Raw genomic sequence first — 17,320 nt, 5'->3', positions numbered from 1 at the left:
CTTTGCTCCTGCCACACACATGCACACACACACCACCTCCTGCTTCATCTCACACAACTCTTGAAACACATTACTGTCTGAAATGGGGCCAAAGCATCCTCCAGTCTCCAGCGGGTGCAGTGTGAGTGTGTTCAGAGGCATGTGTAAGTGTGTTTGTTGAGGAGGGGGAGTTCTGTGTAAAGTGGGTCACCTTACTGCAGCATCCAGCACCAAGCCACCGTGTCGGTACACGGCCCCCCCACCACACATGCACAGACAACACACATTTAACCCACTCTCCAGCCACTGTCCCTTTTATTCCCACTGGGGCCACCATCTGTGGAGATGCACACACACACACACACACACAGAGTAACAGACATTCTCCCTTCTTCCCTCAAGCCCCACAGAGTGCCAGACTTTACTCTGATTCTTGAGGGAAAAGGAAGATGAGTAAAAAGAAAAAAAAAAAAACTCTTTCTCTTTCTCTCACCCTTCTCTCTCTCGCCTCTGCCTCTCATCTCCTGCTCACTCTTGACCTGCGGGACGACTCCCACGGCGCTCTTTTGGCATGTTTGAATTATTAAAGAACCCATGAGGTCTAAGGAGTCAGGTATATGCTGTCCTCGCTGCTGCTGTTGTGTGTGTTTGTGTGTGCCCTGCAGCCTCTTCAGGAGTGTGTGTGAGCGTTTTCATTTTTCTAGGTGACTTCCAGTCATCTTAGCTGCCCGTTCATGCAGTGTTTTGTGTGTGTGTGTGTATGTGTGTGTGCGTGTGTGTGTGTGCACTTCCATGACCTTTCTGATATTGTGTAACGCTGGGAGCAGTGTGTTATAAAAAGGCAAAAGCACTCTGATCTTTAACTTGACACCCTCTCCACGGGGAAAAGCGGGACACACAAGTGTAACATTGAGACTGCTGAGTTATGGGGTTGTGTTGCCGTCGTCCTTGTTTGATTTCTCTTCGCTTCAAGTCGTCTTTTTCTTTTGCTTTCATAGCAGAGAAGAGGAATGCCCTCCCACATGGCGCAGAGAACATCTGTTAGTGAGAACTGAAGGCCTGAGAGAAAAAGAGAAAGAGAAGGAGGAGGAGGAGGAGGAGGTGGAGGAAGGGGACTTACATTAATACAGAAAGCAGCAAAAAAGAAAGGAGGTGAAAAAAGAACAAGAGAGCATGCAGAGAGGTGGTAAAGGGGAGGAGAGAAAGTGACAAGACATCAGCTGGAGGAGACCACCCTGTCTACAGAACAGCAGAGGTGAGAGACTATCCAGCAAGAAGTAGAGACGTACAGGTGTTCACGTGCATGTACGCACACAAACACGCTCAGTGTGGTAACAGAAGCCCGCATCAATAATGTAGCTGAGAGAAACAGGATGCAGATTCTGCCTTACATAAGAGTTTACAGAGGGCTGGCTGGCTCAGAACAGCCTCTTTCATTCTCTGGTTCGCCCTCAGGCTGGATGCACACAAGATTTCTTAAGCTAATTAACCACCACATTTGCCATCCAAACAACTTTTCAGATAAGTGTGCTGAAACAAAGGCATGAGAACAGCACTAAAGCCATGTTTAACTTCAGTCTACTGACTTTAGGTGATTTGTTTTACTCTGTGGAGTAACATTTTTTTTAGCTGCGCTCTTCCACTAGTTCCTAATTTGCTGGATGTTACATTATTGAAGTGCTGTAACAGGGTAGTTTGTAGCAAGCGTGTCTGGTTTGTACAAATCCTTCAACATTAATGACCTGGAAAGTGATCTTTGTCCCTGCTGCTGCTTTGGACGAACTGATACAGTATGGTTAAACCTGCAGGGAGCCAAAACACATGGTGGTGTTGATCCAGGTCACAAGAGTCAGACAAACATGATAGGAGACATTGGATAGACTAGATGGGATAAATCAGACCAAATCAAAATGTGACGCATGCTTAGACTTAAAGCTGCATTAATGACAATTTTCAGCTCCACGAGCAGTGTGGCTCTTTGGATGACAATGTCCAGACTGATATATATTAGCAGTTAATGGATGGATTGGAAGCAATTTTACACAAACTCTCCCAACAACTTTGGTGATCCCGACTTTTCCTCTAGCACTACCATGAGGTTCACGTTTGTGGTCTGAGTGAAATGTCTCAACAAAGAGGATTGCCATATGAAATTAGATGCACACATTCATGTCCCCCTTAAGATGAATTATAATAACTTTAGTGATAACTTTTCACTAAACACTGTCACTGGGTTAAAATTTCATTTTGTCCAAAACTTTGGTTTTGATCAAACACCTGCAAAACTAATGACATTCCCATCAGCCTCAGCTGTATCTTTTGTTTAGTGCTGATTAGCAAATGTCAGCATTCTTACATGCTAAACTAAGATGATGAACATTGAACATTATGCTAAACATCAGCATGTTAGTAGTATGCTGGTGTTAGGTGCAGGGCTTTGGACTTTTAGTCTTGTTATATTCTTCGTTCTTAGTGACAAACCCAAGGGAGAATTATCAGCCCACTCAGCTCTACAGAGCATTTTAGCATCCTTCGGCTAATGTTTTGGTTTTACGGCCGTCACTTTATTGTTGTGATTCGATCTCACCACTCTCATTTGGTCTTGTTTCTAGCAGCAGCAGACAGCTGTTTGGAAAAGCTCTAACATTTCATATAGCTACCTGTATGCTGCCTGCAGAGCATTAAATGACTGTCAGACAGAGTTTTTGATTCAGCAGCTAAAGAGTCAGATATTGCCTCAGGACCGAACCAGAGCTAAAGGGAGAGTAAAAATTAAACTTACATACATCAGGTGGAAAGAAACACAACCCACTAAGAATGTTAATGTTGCTCCCTGTCTGCTGGATGTGTAAAAAGACTTGAACAGCCCAAACAACTTTATCAGGTGATGATATGTCAATGTTGTTTACAGCTTGTTGTGCTGCTCCTAAATCATGCCAAAAAAAAAAAAATCAATTAATGCAGGTTTAATTAAGATGTCGTTTTAGATAAATACTGTATACAAGAATCAAAGCAAGTAAAAAGGAAGAACTAAGAGAAACATTCATACTAATCCAACAAAGTTTACTGAAGGGCAGCACAGCAGGAAACTGCTTGATACTTGATTAGCTGCAAAAATTGCTTCCCTGCTCTCCTTTGTCATTTTCTTCCCTGAAGCCTTTTCTTCACCTTCTTGTGTTTACTGTCTGTCTTTTATACTTTCATCTCCCTGAGCAGCTTTCTTTGTCTCTGTTATTTATCTGTGTTCTGTGGGCTTTGACTATCTGCTAACTGGCAAACTGTTAACGAGTGTATGCGTGTGCTTGTACATAAATAATTATGGTAAGGTGACAGTGTGCTTTGTGTGCACATCCGTTTTAAAAGTATGAACTTGTAAAAACTGTCTGTATGAAACTGTTAATGTGGGCAGATATATGTGTGAATCACAGTTTTCATTTGTAAATGTGTGTGTGTGTGTGTGTGTGTGTGTGTGTGTGTGGAAGCTCATCATGCTTGTGCTATCCTTTTTCTGCCACATTGCCATGGCGACAGTGCCCTCCCGGGGTAATGGGGGACGAGTGCGCCAGAGCTATTTATTCTCTCTTTCTCCCTCCCTCCCTCCTTCCATCCATCCATCGCCTTCCCTTTTCCTCTGTCTCTCTCGCTCTCTCTCTCTCTCTCTCTCTCTCTCTCTCTCTCCATCTCTGCCCTCTTCCTCCCGCAACCTCTCTGTCTCTCTCCTCTCTCCATCTCCCTCCTTCCGCTGCTATTTCTTCCCCTCTCTGATTGGCTTAACACTCTCCTCCTCAAAATGAGATACTGCCTAATGAGACAGAGGGTGAGGAAGAGAGGGAGGGAGACAAAGAGCAAGTGTCTTAAAAAAGGGAAGCAGAAATTATATGGGGGAGGCGATCTATGCAGACTTGTGTTCGTCTTTGCATGTGAAGAGAGAACCTGATTTGTGATGTCATTTTGGAGGGAAACAGTGCAGGATGTCTGTATATGCACATATAGCTTTCTGTCTTAGGTATGTGCATAAGTGTGTACTGTACTGTATATGCATGTAGTCTCTTCAGATGAGAGCGTGTGTGGTGGTGGAAGCTGTGAGCTCAGTTGGGGTCATGACCTTTGTAATGGTTGCAAATCCCTGAATTAGCAGTTTGTATTTTTGCTTAAAGCAGTGTTTCCCAGGCTTTTTGACTTGTTTCCCCTTAAAATGAAGCAATATCTACTTTTAACCCTGTTTTATATTGTTTGGCTTAACATATGAGTGATTTTTCTATTTTCAGATTGTTTCATTTGAATATTTTTAGAAGCCTGGTGGGATGGGATTCACAAGAACATGGCAATAATTATACAAAAGCCAGAAACTAAACATGATTTTGTGTAGCAGGATGTTTTTAATTCTTCCATGAATCACCTCTTGACCCCCGAGATATATCTGGTGGTCCCTTTGGTGGTGTCCCGACCCTAAGTTGGTAACCTCTGGTTAAGGGTGGCGATATTTGTTTTTTTTCTCATTGTTAACAAATCCCATGACAAGTCCAAAAGATGCCTTTGGAGAGAGCCAGTCCAGCTGTTTCCCCCTGTTTACTGTTTTTTATGTGAAGCTAAGCTAATTGGCTGCTGGCTGTCGCTTCATATTTACCGTACACACACGAGAGTGCTATCAATCTTCTTATCGAACTCTCGGTAGGAAAGCAAATAAGTGTATTTCCCAAAATGTTGAACTGTTCATTTAAAGTCTTAAGTAAGTTTCTAAAATAGCTTTATAGTTTTTAGCAAAAGTTACTCAAAGAGGAGTAAATAGTGTATTTGTTGGGGACTATTTTCAGCTGTGGATGAAGACACGTTATTGTTATTTGAAGTATATATTGCAGCAGGATGATGTATGTAGGATGGACTTGGGAAAAACTACAGTGTCCATGTTCATTGTGATGAAGGAACATGTCACCCGGTGCAAATGTGTGGCTCATTTTCAATAGATTTTGGACAATAATGGAGCTCTATGGCACAGAGGAGTAATATCAATATAGTCAGTACTTGTTCAGCTCTTTGTTGGCTTTGGTCTTTTCACTGGATTTGCTGACAAAAAGATTATTGTATTTAACCTGGGTCCAACAATCTTCACACACAACCTTGTGCATCTAACAGGGAGAGACAAATGACATAGTGATGGAGGAAAGATTAGAGCGAGATGGAGACAGTGGGAGGGAAAGGTAGAACGGAAGACAGAGTAATAAGGAAAGAGAGAGACGGCGAGGGAGGAGGGAGGGGGCAGAGATAAATGGCCGAGTAGACGGGAAGATGAGTGAAGCGAGAGAGCAACACTGTGTGACATACTGCAGACAGAAAGACTAACGGAGCGAGAGACTGAATGGGCAAGGAAGGGAGACGAGAGAGAGAGAGAGAGAGAGAGAGAGAGAGAGAGAGAGAGAGCCGAGGCACGTCAATCGCCCCCTCCTCTCTCCCCCCTCCCTTTTCCTCCCCCATTTTCCCTCCCCCCTGCCCTCCCTGCCATGTAGCAGACCTTCGCTGGATGGTAACAAGCCACTCAGACGGCTGCAGCACGCACACACACACACACACACACACACACGCACACACACACACACACATACACACATGCACGCATTGGCTATCACCAGATTTCCTGAAGATCATTTAAACCTGCATGTGTGCACTACTGTACATACGTAAGCTCACGTGTGTGTGTGTGTGCGTGTGTGAAGTGTGTGAAGTGTGTGTATCACTGTAACAGCGGCAGTGAAAAACAGCCTCTACATATTTAAAGGGGAAAAAAAAGGACCCACATCACATGGTTGTTATTCTCTCAAATCTGCCTTTCAGGTCACTTTGACAGTCCACTCTCTCTCGCTCTCCCTCCCTCACTCTGGCACACACACACACACACTCTCTCTCTCTCTCTCTCTCTCTCTCTCTCTCTCTCTCTCTCTCTCTCTCTCTCAAGCGCTCAGCCTCTCGTTCCCTCCCTTTCTCTTCCTCTCTTTCTCCCTCTCTCCTCCCACCTGAGCTGTAATTTGCAGGGCTGATGAGGGTGAGGGCAGAGCAGAGGCAGGAACAGAATTCTCCTCACTCTATAATACACTCACACACACACACACACACACACACTCACACACACACACACACACACACGGTGTGATTCACAGTGTACAGCTACAACTGAGAGAATCCGATCCTTTGTGTGTTCTCTTTTTTAACCTCTTCTTCCCCTCTGTCTCTCTTTTCCTCCCTCATCGTCACTCTCTCCTACTCTCTCCTCCCTCCCTCCCTCTCTCTCTCTCTTTGCTCCCTGGTGGTGGTGGTGGTGGTGTGTGTGTGTGTGTGTGTGTGTGTGTGTGTGTGTATATGTGTGTGTGTGTGTGTGTGTGTGAACCGTGGGGATAACAGACGCTCATGTGAGCAGCCTCAGTGGCGGCAGCAGTGACTGGTGAGAAAGAGGAGAGGAGAGGAGAGGAGAGGAAGAGAGCAGGGATAACAGAGCCACCACCACCATCATTCTGATCGGATTCACACCAGACATGTGAGAAGATGTCCGTGGGCGGCTGCGCGTGTCCCGGTAAGTAGCTGCCGTGGTGATGGTTGCCGTTAACGACAGTCCCGCTGCTTGTGCCGCTGCTGTTGCCAGCTGCTGACTTTTTTCTGGTTGTTGTTGTTGTTGTTGTATTTTGGACGGTGAGTGCAGCCGCTGCTGTGCCGTGGCGTGACTGGGCCAGAGAGAGACAGGGAGAGAGGTGCCCCAGGGCCCCGGGGCTCTGTTTGCAAAGGCTCATGGGAGGTCGCCCTCTGTGATGGCAGAGAGGATGGAGAGCAAAGAAGATACTAGAATAGATAGATCAACATGTAGTCTGTTTCGTCCTCACTTTTCACTTTCAGTCTGACCACAAAGCGCTTTTTACTGTATGTTGTTGAGTTTGTAGATTTAACAGAAAAAGATTGTTTCAGCTGGCGGTGCAGACATCTGGGCATGAAGTTGTTGCTATGGCACCACCACTAATGCTACCTCTTCTCTCTCTTCCTCCGCCAGTTTGTTGTTGTTGTAGTTGCAGATGATGATGATGATGATTTCTGACTGTTGGCCCGGGTTAACAGAGTTCTTTTAAGGTCGGCACAGTACCAGATGTTACAGTCACTTATTCACGGTGAAAAAAAAAAAAAAAAAAAAAACTGACTGACTGCCCTCTCATGCAGAGAATAGCAGAAAGAAAAGAAAAAGAGGGATCAAAGTGTGACATTTAAAGGGCAGAGATCACTGGCTCGGATCAAAGACTCGCATGATTGATTCTGCACCTCTTCCCACACAAGAGTTGTTAATGAATGTTTGATGTTTCACGGTTCACACAGGAGTATATCATTTAAGATGCATAAAGCGCTCGATGAAAGTGATAAAGAGACTCCTAATTCAGATGTAGAAGCAGCTTTTTGTTAATGATGCCACAGTGAAAACACAGCATCACCACATTTGTTTGGCTTTAAGTGACTTTAAGCGCCTCTAAAGATGTGACTCCTACTCTCATTGTTGTGTTTTCAAAGCATGACATAGATTTATAATGGTCTTGTTAGGGAGTTTTTTTTGCCCAGAAGTTCTTTCTTCCTGAGTTCATGGAAAGAGGTCATTAAGTGCATACCTGACAGGGAGAAAGGCAGAAACATGCTGACCTTGTCTTCAGTGGCTGAGACACTCACACTCACTTTTTTTTGGGGGGGGCCTAACTTGAAAGCAAAATGAGTTTTGATTGTCACCGTTTTTAATAAAATTGGTCAAAGTTGAGTAACAGTTGCGAGGCTTCTGGGAGCTGAGTCACAGAGAGCAACCAGGAGGGAGTAATATCTGTGATATCAGACCACCATATTGAGAGGTGTGCGACTGGTTCACCGTCCGTAAAGGCTGAGAAACTCCCTGCAGTCCTCAAACTGTTGTGTTTGGGTTTTGGGAGCCTGACAGTGAACAGATAATTCTTCTCATTTTATTGACTTTAATCAGACAGAGGAGGGAAGAAAAAGCGAAATCAAGGTCTAGAAATAAACCCTGCGCTGCTGTGCTGTGGGCTATATATGATTAAGTGTTACAACGATTTATGTTGCGCTCCGGATGGGATGTGTAGGACATGAAATATAATCTTATAGCAGAAAATGTATTCATAATCATGATAGATGTACTCAGAAAACTACTGTCATACAATATTCAGCAGCAGAAGAGGAGGAAGTTAGTGTGATAGAGTTGTGTGAGTTGCTGCGTGTGTGTTTTTTCAGTCCCGTGTAGTGTGCAGTATCATCCTGACGTGGCCTCCTCTTCTCTCTCCTGCCTACCAGGCCACAGTGGCCACTGTGGTCAACCCTCAAACAGCCGGGATGTGGATAGAGAAATTTAGCCAACCACGCATTCAGGATCAGATTACCCTGGTGCCAGTCTCGACTTTAATCATTAGAAAGATGGAAACACTAACTGGTCCCATGTTTTGTGGTTTGGAAACTCTTTAGCTGACAGATTGTTTTGAAAGCGGAAAGTTTAGGGGGAGCAAGTTAAGAGACAATGCCAACTCATCCTGGTCCGTACAGTTGTAGCTTGCAAACAGATGAATAGGTTGATAAAATGGCTGTGGATTAAAGCAGAAAAAGACAAAGATTTGGTACCAGCAAGGACAAACTCTCCTGAAACCCCGGATTATGTGTGTCCGTGTATGTGTTACATTTACATAAATTTGTCTTGGGCACACAATGGCACAGGAAAAGGTGGTGTATCTGTGTTAAATGTGACTGCATATACACAAGTTTGTGTGTGTGCGTGTGTTTTCAATCTCTGCGCAGCACCCCGTGCTACAAAGGCAAACGCTGCCACCTCAGCCGTTAAACAAGCCTGCACAGCAGAGGCGGGAGCGTTTGTTTAGAACCGAGCCCTAGCTATCTTGCGGTCAGATTGCATACTTAATCAACGTGGTCATGGAAATTTCCAAAAAGACGTATGACCGCACTCTTGTGCGCTCCACTTCTGCTCTCATATTGTTCTCTCTGGTGTTCCCCTTCCTTTTTCGCCTCAGTTTCTCTGCTTTATGAATTCTCCTTTTTTCTGTTTTTCTCCTGATTTCTCTTTCAGTTTTCAGCAAGGGAATAACGTTGCTTTTCTCATCTTAATGGACTCCATGTTAGATGTCAACACAGATTTTTCAAACTTTCAGAAAAACAACACAATGTTGAAACTTTTCCAACAGGGAATATGAGAAAACATCAGTCATTCCTTTATATTTTTCACGCAAGCTCGAAGGCCTTAAACAATGTGTGTAAATGAGTAAAACCTCACTTATACTCACACACACGCTCGCACACACGCACACACACACATATACAACATGAGGTAACCAAAATCCAATGTAAACACTGCCTCCAAATATGGAACAATCACTTCCATTCACTCATTTCAACTTCAAATAAAACCAAAGCCTGACCCCACAGTGATGCGGGTTAATTTAAGTTAAAAGTTATTCACGCACACATTTATAACAAGTCGATAGACGCTGCTCTGGTCGACTACGATAGAAAATATAATATAATAGAAAAATATGAAACTACAGGGTCTCTCTTTAGTCCTTCCTCTCTCTTTTTCTCGTTCTTGCTTGTTTACATTCCAGAGCCGTGTTCAACACAGAGGGATCCTCCCCCTTCTTGTGTGGGCTCAGAGTTTGTGCGTGACTTTGTGTGTACGTGTGTGTGTGTGTGTGTGTGTGAGGACGTACACACACACACACACACAGCATGTGCCCTGACATGTGGATGACATAAACAGCGGGGCAGAGTGTGTCGGGATGTGGTCTGAGCTGCGATGCAATCATTAAAGGAAGTATAAGTTACAATACAGTATACTCTCTGAAACCACAGATGCTTTGTGCTTTGTGGTCAATCAGACTCAGGACAGACCTTTACATTACACCCCTCGTCCCCTGTGTTTTCTCACCCCCTGCTCCCTCACCTCTATCCCATCTCCCCCCCTTCATCTTCCTCCTGCACACTGTTTCACTCTGCACTGTGTATATACCTTCATTCTCCCTTCTCCTTTCCCCCCCTCCCCTCTCTCCTTCTTTCTCTTTGACTCCCCTGATTGCTAGCGTATGTTGCCTGGCTGGCTGGCTAGATGAGGGGAGGGAAGGGGAGGGAGGTGGGGGGGGGGGGGGATAAGGAGGGAGGAGAGAGAGAGAGTAGGGGAGAGAGAGAGAGAAAGAGAGAGAGGAGAGAGAAGGGGGAAGGGACTGTGCCCTCTCATGCAGAGAGTCACATGGTGTCCCTGATTGGAGGAAAATGAGTAAAGACTGCAGCCTGGCTGAAATGGCAACAGACAAAAACGCACAAAGGCTGAGCTGTTTAGAAACGGGTTGCACAACAAGAGAGCCTGAAGAGGAGGAGGAGGAGGAGGAGGAGGGTGTGACGGAGGGGAAGAGAGAGAGGGAGTGAGCAGATACAGAGGAAAGATGTGGATTAAGAGAGGAAGAAGAGGAGGGGGGGGGGGGGGGGGTGAGAGGGGGGTGAGGCAGAGAGCAGAAGAGCACAGGCAGAGACGAAAAGAGAGGCAAGTGGGAGATGAGCACTGTAGGAGCGCAGGAGGAGTGGGCGAGTAGGTGGGAGGGAGGGTGAGACAGAAAGGCGAGAGAGAAAGAGAGAGAGATCAGACTGTGTTTCAATGTTTTCTGCAACGCTGAGCGCTGACGTGATTGGCTGAGGGGGGGTGGAGTGTGTGTGTGGGGGGGGGGGGGGGCAGACCTGACTCTGAGATCAGAGACAGACAAAATGGCTCCCAGAGAACAGACAGAGAACGCAGCATCAGGGCACTGTCATCTCCCCTCACACAGCTGTCAGCTGACACCAGCCGCTGCCACACACACACACAAAAACACACACACATCTGACACACACACCCCTAAAGGCTAAGCCACCTGCAAAATGCAAGTGTGAGAGGAGAAAAGTGAGGATGATGGATAATAATGCTGATCATTAAGTTAGACATACATGTACACTTTGTTTTTTTTTGGGGGGGGGGGACTTTTTTATGAAACACAGATCATATACAGTATATTAATGACAACCTGGCTCAGCCTTTTTCCCACTTTAATCCCTCTAGCCATTGGCCCCTGCTATAACATGTGACGCACTTGCTCGGCTGAAGTTCCCTTGTTGCAGTGTGTCTGTGTTCGCCTGCCAGAGAAAATCCTGAGTGGGGAATTCATCCAGTGAGTGAGAAAATACTGTAGGGCAGGATGAAAACAAACACACTGGCTCGCTGCGGCCACAGGAGGGCGCTGCTATCAAAGGACAAGCAGAACGCTCTCCGTCACTGATTGTAGGTCAGTTATAATTTTTTTTTCCCTGTGTAATAATGTGTGGTGAAGTCCTGACTGCAAATCAAATGCAGAACGATGGCTTCCTGCAGAATAACAACAGCAGCATTTGCATACAGTTTTACTTGTGATGCAAATTTGCATAAGAGCTTTGATTATTGTTCTTTTATGTAAAACTGTGTCTTTAGTTGCTTTTGTCTGCCTCGTCTATCTGACTGAAATATTCAGATCATTAACTTAAAGATCCCCTCCGGACATGTTTTAAGATATATAAATATACTTTGCTTTGAATAATAAGTGGTGTCTGATATGTTTTTTCCACAAAAAAGTTTGATTATCTTGTTAAAATCCTCAAAATTAAATCTCCTCCTTCTCTTTCTTAGAAAATGACAGATTCTAGAAATATAAAATTAATATATTTTTCACCTCAAAAGTTGGACAAAAGATGTCTCCTCCTTCACTGTAAAGTTCATTCTCAGTGTTTTTCATTCTCAAGTTTCCACATCACCCTTGTATAAGTTGTATAATGGACCACGACTGGCTCCAAGCAAGATGTGGTGTCACAAATCATAGTTGTAGGTTCACACCTTAAACCCAGATTTAAGATGAGCGGATGGAAACGTTCCACTTTCAGCAGGACAAAAGCAAAACAAAAACAAGGACCACAGAACTTAAAGACTACAGACCCCTTGTCCTGACCTCTGCGGTCATGAAGTCCTTTGAGCACCTTGTGCTGTCCCACCTCACCCATATCTGGACCCCCAGGTCAGAAGTCAACAGGTCAATATGGCCCTCCACTACATTCTCCACACTTGGACTTCCTGTCTGACAAGAAGCAGCACTTGAAGCTGGGGAAACATGTCTCCCCAGTTGACACTGTAGAGTCCTCCTACTTCCAGGGAACCATCATCATCCAGGTCCTCAAGTGGGAGCTGAACATCTGCAGCCATCAACACCAAGAAGGCTCAGCAGAGGATGTACTTCCTGCGGCAGGAGAAGAAGTTCAACCTGCCAAAGCCAATGATGGTGCACTTCTACACCACCATCACTGAGCCCATTCTCACCTCCTCCATCACCATCTGGTACGCTGCTGCAACTGCCAAGGACAAGACTACAGACTGCAGCATATCATCCACTGTGCTGAAAAGGTGATTGGCTGCAACCTGCTGACCCTCCTGGACCTGCACACCTCCAGGAAACTAAGGCGAGCAGGAAAAATCATGGCCGGCCCCTCCCACCCCGGACACAAACTTTTTGAAAAACTCCCCTCCGGCAAGAGGCTGAGGTCTGTCAAGACCAAAACCTCACTCCCCAAGTACAGTTTCTTCCCGTCTGCAGCTGCCTCATCAACAAGGTCTGGAACCCCCACTGACACTGACTCTATCTCCCATGGACATGAACCATTATATTAACGTAAATATAATAACAATAATCTTATATAATCTTATATATCTAACATGATACGTTACATTAATTCAACTTGTATTATTATTATTATTATTATTATTATTATTGATGTTATTACACTTAGAATATATTGTAAATTCTTTTATTATTATTATTATTATATTATTTAGGACTACTTAATTTTGTGTATATTTTTCAATCGTTTCAACCGTTTTTCAACTGCACCAAAACACCAAGACAAATTCCTTGTATGTGCAAACCTACTTGGCTGAGATGAATGTGAAAACAGCCTTTTAGTGTCAAACTCTGCACATACATCATTCTGCACAGTGAAGCTCAAACATCCAACTGAAGGAACAAGAAGCAAAACACATTTTTGACTAGAGGGGGACTTTAAGTAAAAGTAGCAACGCAACAATGTCCAAATACTCCCTTACAAAAGATTTTAATTAACTATAAGTGTCATCGGAAAAATGTACTGAAATGTACAAAAAGTAGAAGTTCTCATTATGCATAAAATGGTCCCTGTAAGTGACATACAGTACTGTACAAACACTTTAGGCACTAAGAGTAAACTGAGGATGCATTCAAAAAATAATTTCATAATTATTTTTTATTAATCAATTAACTTTGCATTCAAAACAGCACCAATTCTCCTCAGTACACTTGTTTTCAAGGTACTTGGCAGGTAGGTTGTTAGAAGCATCTCGGAGAAGTTGTCACAGTTCTTCTGTGGATTCAGGCGTCTCAGTTGCTTCTGTCTCTTCATGTGACCCCAAACTGACTCCATGATGATGAGATCAGGGCTCTGTGGGGGTCATTACATCTGTTGCAGGACTCCTTGTTCTTCTTGTTGGTGAAGATAGTTCTTTAGACTCCAGGCTGGATGTTTGGGGTCGTTGTCATGCTGCAGAATAAGTTTGGGACCGATCACATGATGGTATTGCATAATGGATAAGACTCTAAACAATTAAAGTGCCTAGAACATTTGCACAGTACTGTATATTACATGTTTTAATTATTAACTAAGCAATATGGACAAAACTCCTTATCATGGTACATACAATTTTGAGCCACAGTATATTGTAATACAGTAAATTCATGGTAATATCAATTAACTGTATTAATCCAGCAAATTACGTACCCAACAAATCAAGGCGCTTCATCACATTGATGCAAAAATCATATAAAAATCTAATATTTCCATAAAGCAGTCATGCTCATTGAACCGATACAACCAAAGATATTATTGGAGAGATACTTGGTATAAACAGTGAGGCAGTATTGACAAATTTAGACAAATTCACATCGTCTCATGGTTTTAGAGCTGCAATGATTAGCCGATGAAATGGAAATAATCTGCAGATTAATCAATAATGAAAATAACTGTTAGTTGCAGCCCTAGTTTATATCGTCACATTGCCCAACCCTATCATTAATTCATGTGTAAGTAGCATTTTCATGTAGTAGTTGGCTGAGCTGAAGATCATTTTAATTGGTGCTTTATATATTGTGGGAGTGTTTAATCAATAACATAGTCATTATATGTTTTGTATGTCAGATGAATGTAGTGGAGTATAACAGTACAATATCTGCCTCTAAAATAGAGTGGAGTAGAAGTATAAAGTAGCATAAAAAGGAAGTAAAGTACAAGTACCACTGCAGTTAAGTGTCTTCTATTCTGACTCGCAGGCTGTTGCAGACTCCTTGGTGATATAAAGCTGGCCAATGTGTCTGGATTAGTGCTCATTCCTCTAAAAACTGTCAGTTTGTATTGTGGCAGCCTTTGGATGTTTTATCAGAGCTGAATCGGATCTCTGTCACTAAATCTGATCCAATAACAGAGTAAAAAAAAAAGCCTGAGCTGCCAAATTGATCAAGTACTAGTCGTCTAGCAGACACTGACCACAGAGAAGAGCTTCAGAGATGTGACGCTAGCTCTCATGAGGAGAAATTGGACTGTCTGTGCTTTTAACAGTATGTTTGACTTTATTGCCATGAAGTGGTAAAAGCCATCAAACAGTAGCTTTGGGATTACATTGGGGAAAGAAATAAAAGTGAATGCAATCTATGAAAGCAGGAGAGGTTTTGTTTTCATTACTGTTTGGGAAAAAATGGACACTCGCCGATCATCAGAAGTTGTCTCTCATTGTTAAAATCTTGGATCAGTTTAGTCAGGGCTTTTTCTAAACTGAGACCAACACGAGACTGTCCTCAGATCAGTGTTTAAGACTGTGTCGAAGGGAGGGCGACTGGGATGCTTGTTATCAGAACTCTGGCAGACGTTTGTGCCGTTAAGTTTCCTGTTGACTAGTGAGTGGAAGTGGCACGCTGCACACATTTGCACATACACAGGCAACACATGCATTAGAGTGCGCGCGCGCACACACACACACACACACACACTGTAGGCATCCTTCTCCCCCCTCCTTGTGCCCCTGAGCCTGACAGTCTGGACATGGGAGATATCAGAAAGAGGGAGAGGCTTGAAAACAGGGCCCAAGTCTTTGAGTTAGATCAGTATGTAGCTGTGAAAGTGCATTTGTGGGTGACAAAATGGCAATGTCAGAACCGCTGGAGACTGAAGGAGGTAAGTCTTGCTTGCTGACCTTTACCTTTTCTGTCTTTCACATAGCCGATTCAGCAACATAAAGATAAAAACCCAGAGATCAAAGAAAACAGCTGAAAGAAAAATGTTTGATTGTTCTTATTGATATATCTCACTGCTTTGTTGATCTCCAGATAAATTATCTTTAAGTCTGGCCTCTTCTCCTTATTTTTTTGACTTTGACAAAGGTGAATTAAACAAGTTGCGCTTGTAGGTTTAAGTGTAAGCTCAGTGAAAACATCACACGGTGCACTTTAGGGAGTTTATTCAGCCACTGCACGCTGCAGCTTTAATCACTTATTATACATGGATTTATGGCTTTAGGTGTGAATGTGTGACTGCAAGTTGGGAAATGAGGCTAGCTGGTGATGTGAAGGTTAGGCAGCAGTGTGTGTGTGTGTGTGTGTGTGTGTGTGTGTGTGTGTGTGTGTGTGTGTGTGTGTGTGTGTGTGTGTGCGTGTGTGTGTGTGTGTGTGTGACTCGCTGGTTGGGGTGCTAGTTGAAGATAAGGCCTGCCCTATGCCTGAGAGCGAAAGAGACGGTGTGTGTAAGCCCTTCAAGCCTTATCCTGACACACCTCCCACCCCCACCTCCTCTCCATCACCCCACCACACACACACATACACACGCGCGCACTGGGGATTAACCCCGTCATGTACCATTTGAATGGGTGAGCTTTGGAGACGCACACACACAGACACACACACACACACACACACACACAGGATTAACCCTTGTGTGTCCATTTCCATGGATGATTCTCAGCCTCACTCCAGTTGTGACAGCATTGACTGCTCGTGTTGCCATGGCTACAGGGGCCAGCGAATATAAGATAGGCAAATCCACACAAGTCACCCACAACAGACACTCTAAGCTACTACTGACTACACCTCCCCCTGGTACTAGACACACAAAGATGCTGCCAAAAGACTGACAGGAGCCTCGCGAGCTGTGAAGTGCTCATGTCACAGGCTTACCATGGTCAAACCAATATACATAAACTCAGCCCAAGCATCTTTGTTGCTGGTCGGGTGAGAGACAGGCCTTAGAGCAGCTTATCCTCTCCACATGTCTGGCTCTGGGACACACTGTACTTCACCATACTCCAGATTTCATACAACAGAGTCTGTAAAGAGGTCCACATTTGAGCTGCCAGACATAAGGGAGTTATGAGTTTTGTGCTGTATATTCATATGCAAGACAGAAAACATCTGCAAATATGTCAGAACAGAAGGACATTTTCTGTATCGAGATGGCAGAAGCAAACAGTAGACAGCTGGAAAAAATAAATATGCAATTTACTGTCTTCAAATTGTTGGAATATTGGAGGCCCACAACAAATAGTGTAGAGAGGTATTGTGTGTCATGTACTTCGGTGGATAGAAGAATGGGATAGTTGGGTTAAACTGATGGAATAAATGATTATATGGCTCATCAATCAAATCAATAAGTTGGTACTAAGTATAGCTGAAGTGTTTAATTAACTTCATGATTTTTTTGGTAAATACCTTTTCATTATTAGTATGTTCCTTTATTTGTTCTCAGCGATGCCGCTAGCGTGGCTGAAGGAAGAACGATATAAGTCTGTCAGTCGCTTGGTCCCGACTGAACAACTATTGGACGGATTGAAATTTTGTGCAGGCATTCATGTTCCCAAGAGGATAAACTCTAATGACTTTGGTGATGCTCCATCAGGTCAAAGTTTTCCTGTTTCAGTGAAACATCTCAATACCTACTTGAGGGATCGGAACAAAATTTTTGATAAATCTAAACAACAATCGGACGGACTGCTGTGAAATTCAGTAAACACGTTCATGGTCCCCACTGATCGCCTGACGTTTCATCTCGTGCCATCATCAGGTCATTTAGATTTTGTTCAATATTTTGGCTCAGGACCTATTGCCTGCAAAACTGATGACCTACCTATCAGCCTCAGTTTCTCATTCAAATAAATGGAACTTTTGACTGTACATAAATCATATGTGTATTCTGTATATAC

The 17,320-nt window shown here is 43.8% G+C and overlaps 1 protein-coding gene across 2 annotated transcripts in view; it reads left to right on the top strand.

The window, feature by feature from the left end:
* The first annotated feature begins 1,007 nt into the window (after positions 1-1,007).
* The window catches only part of ldb1b (LIM-domain binding 1b), a 28,122-nt gene continuing 11,809 nt past the window's right edge, over positions 1,008-17,320 (top strand). Inside the window, exons 1-2 of one of the 2 annotated variants that reach the window (XM_042430785.1) lie at positions 1,008-1,234; positions 6,373-6,541. In XM_042430785.1, coding sequence (XP_042286719.1) covers positions 6,514-6,541 — 28 coding nt within the window. In that variant the 5' untranslated portion in view covers positions 1,008-1,234; positions 6,373-6,513. Of the gene's footprint in view, positions 1,235-6,372; positions 6,542-15,279; positions 15,304-17,320 lie in introns of those variants that run through there. The other variant, XM_042430778.1, reaches the window with a different exon arrangement.

Source organism: Thunnus maccoyii, chromosome 2, assembly GCF_910596095.1.
Source record: "Thunnus maccoyii chromosome 2, fThuMac1.1, whole genome shotgun sequence".
Lineage (NCBI taxonomy): Eukaryota > Metazoa > Chordata > Actinopteri > Scombriformes > Scombridae > Thunnus > Thunnus maccoyii.
The sequence above is the reverse complement of the archived record's forward strand: the minus strand, read 5'-3'. Positions and strand labels throughout refer to the sequence as shown.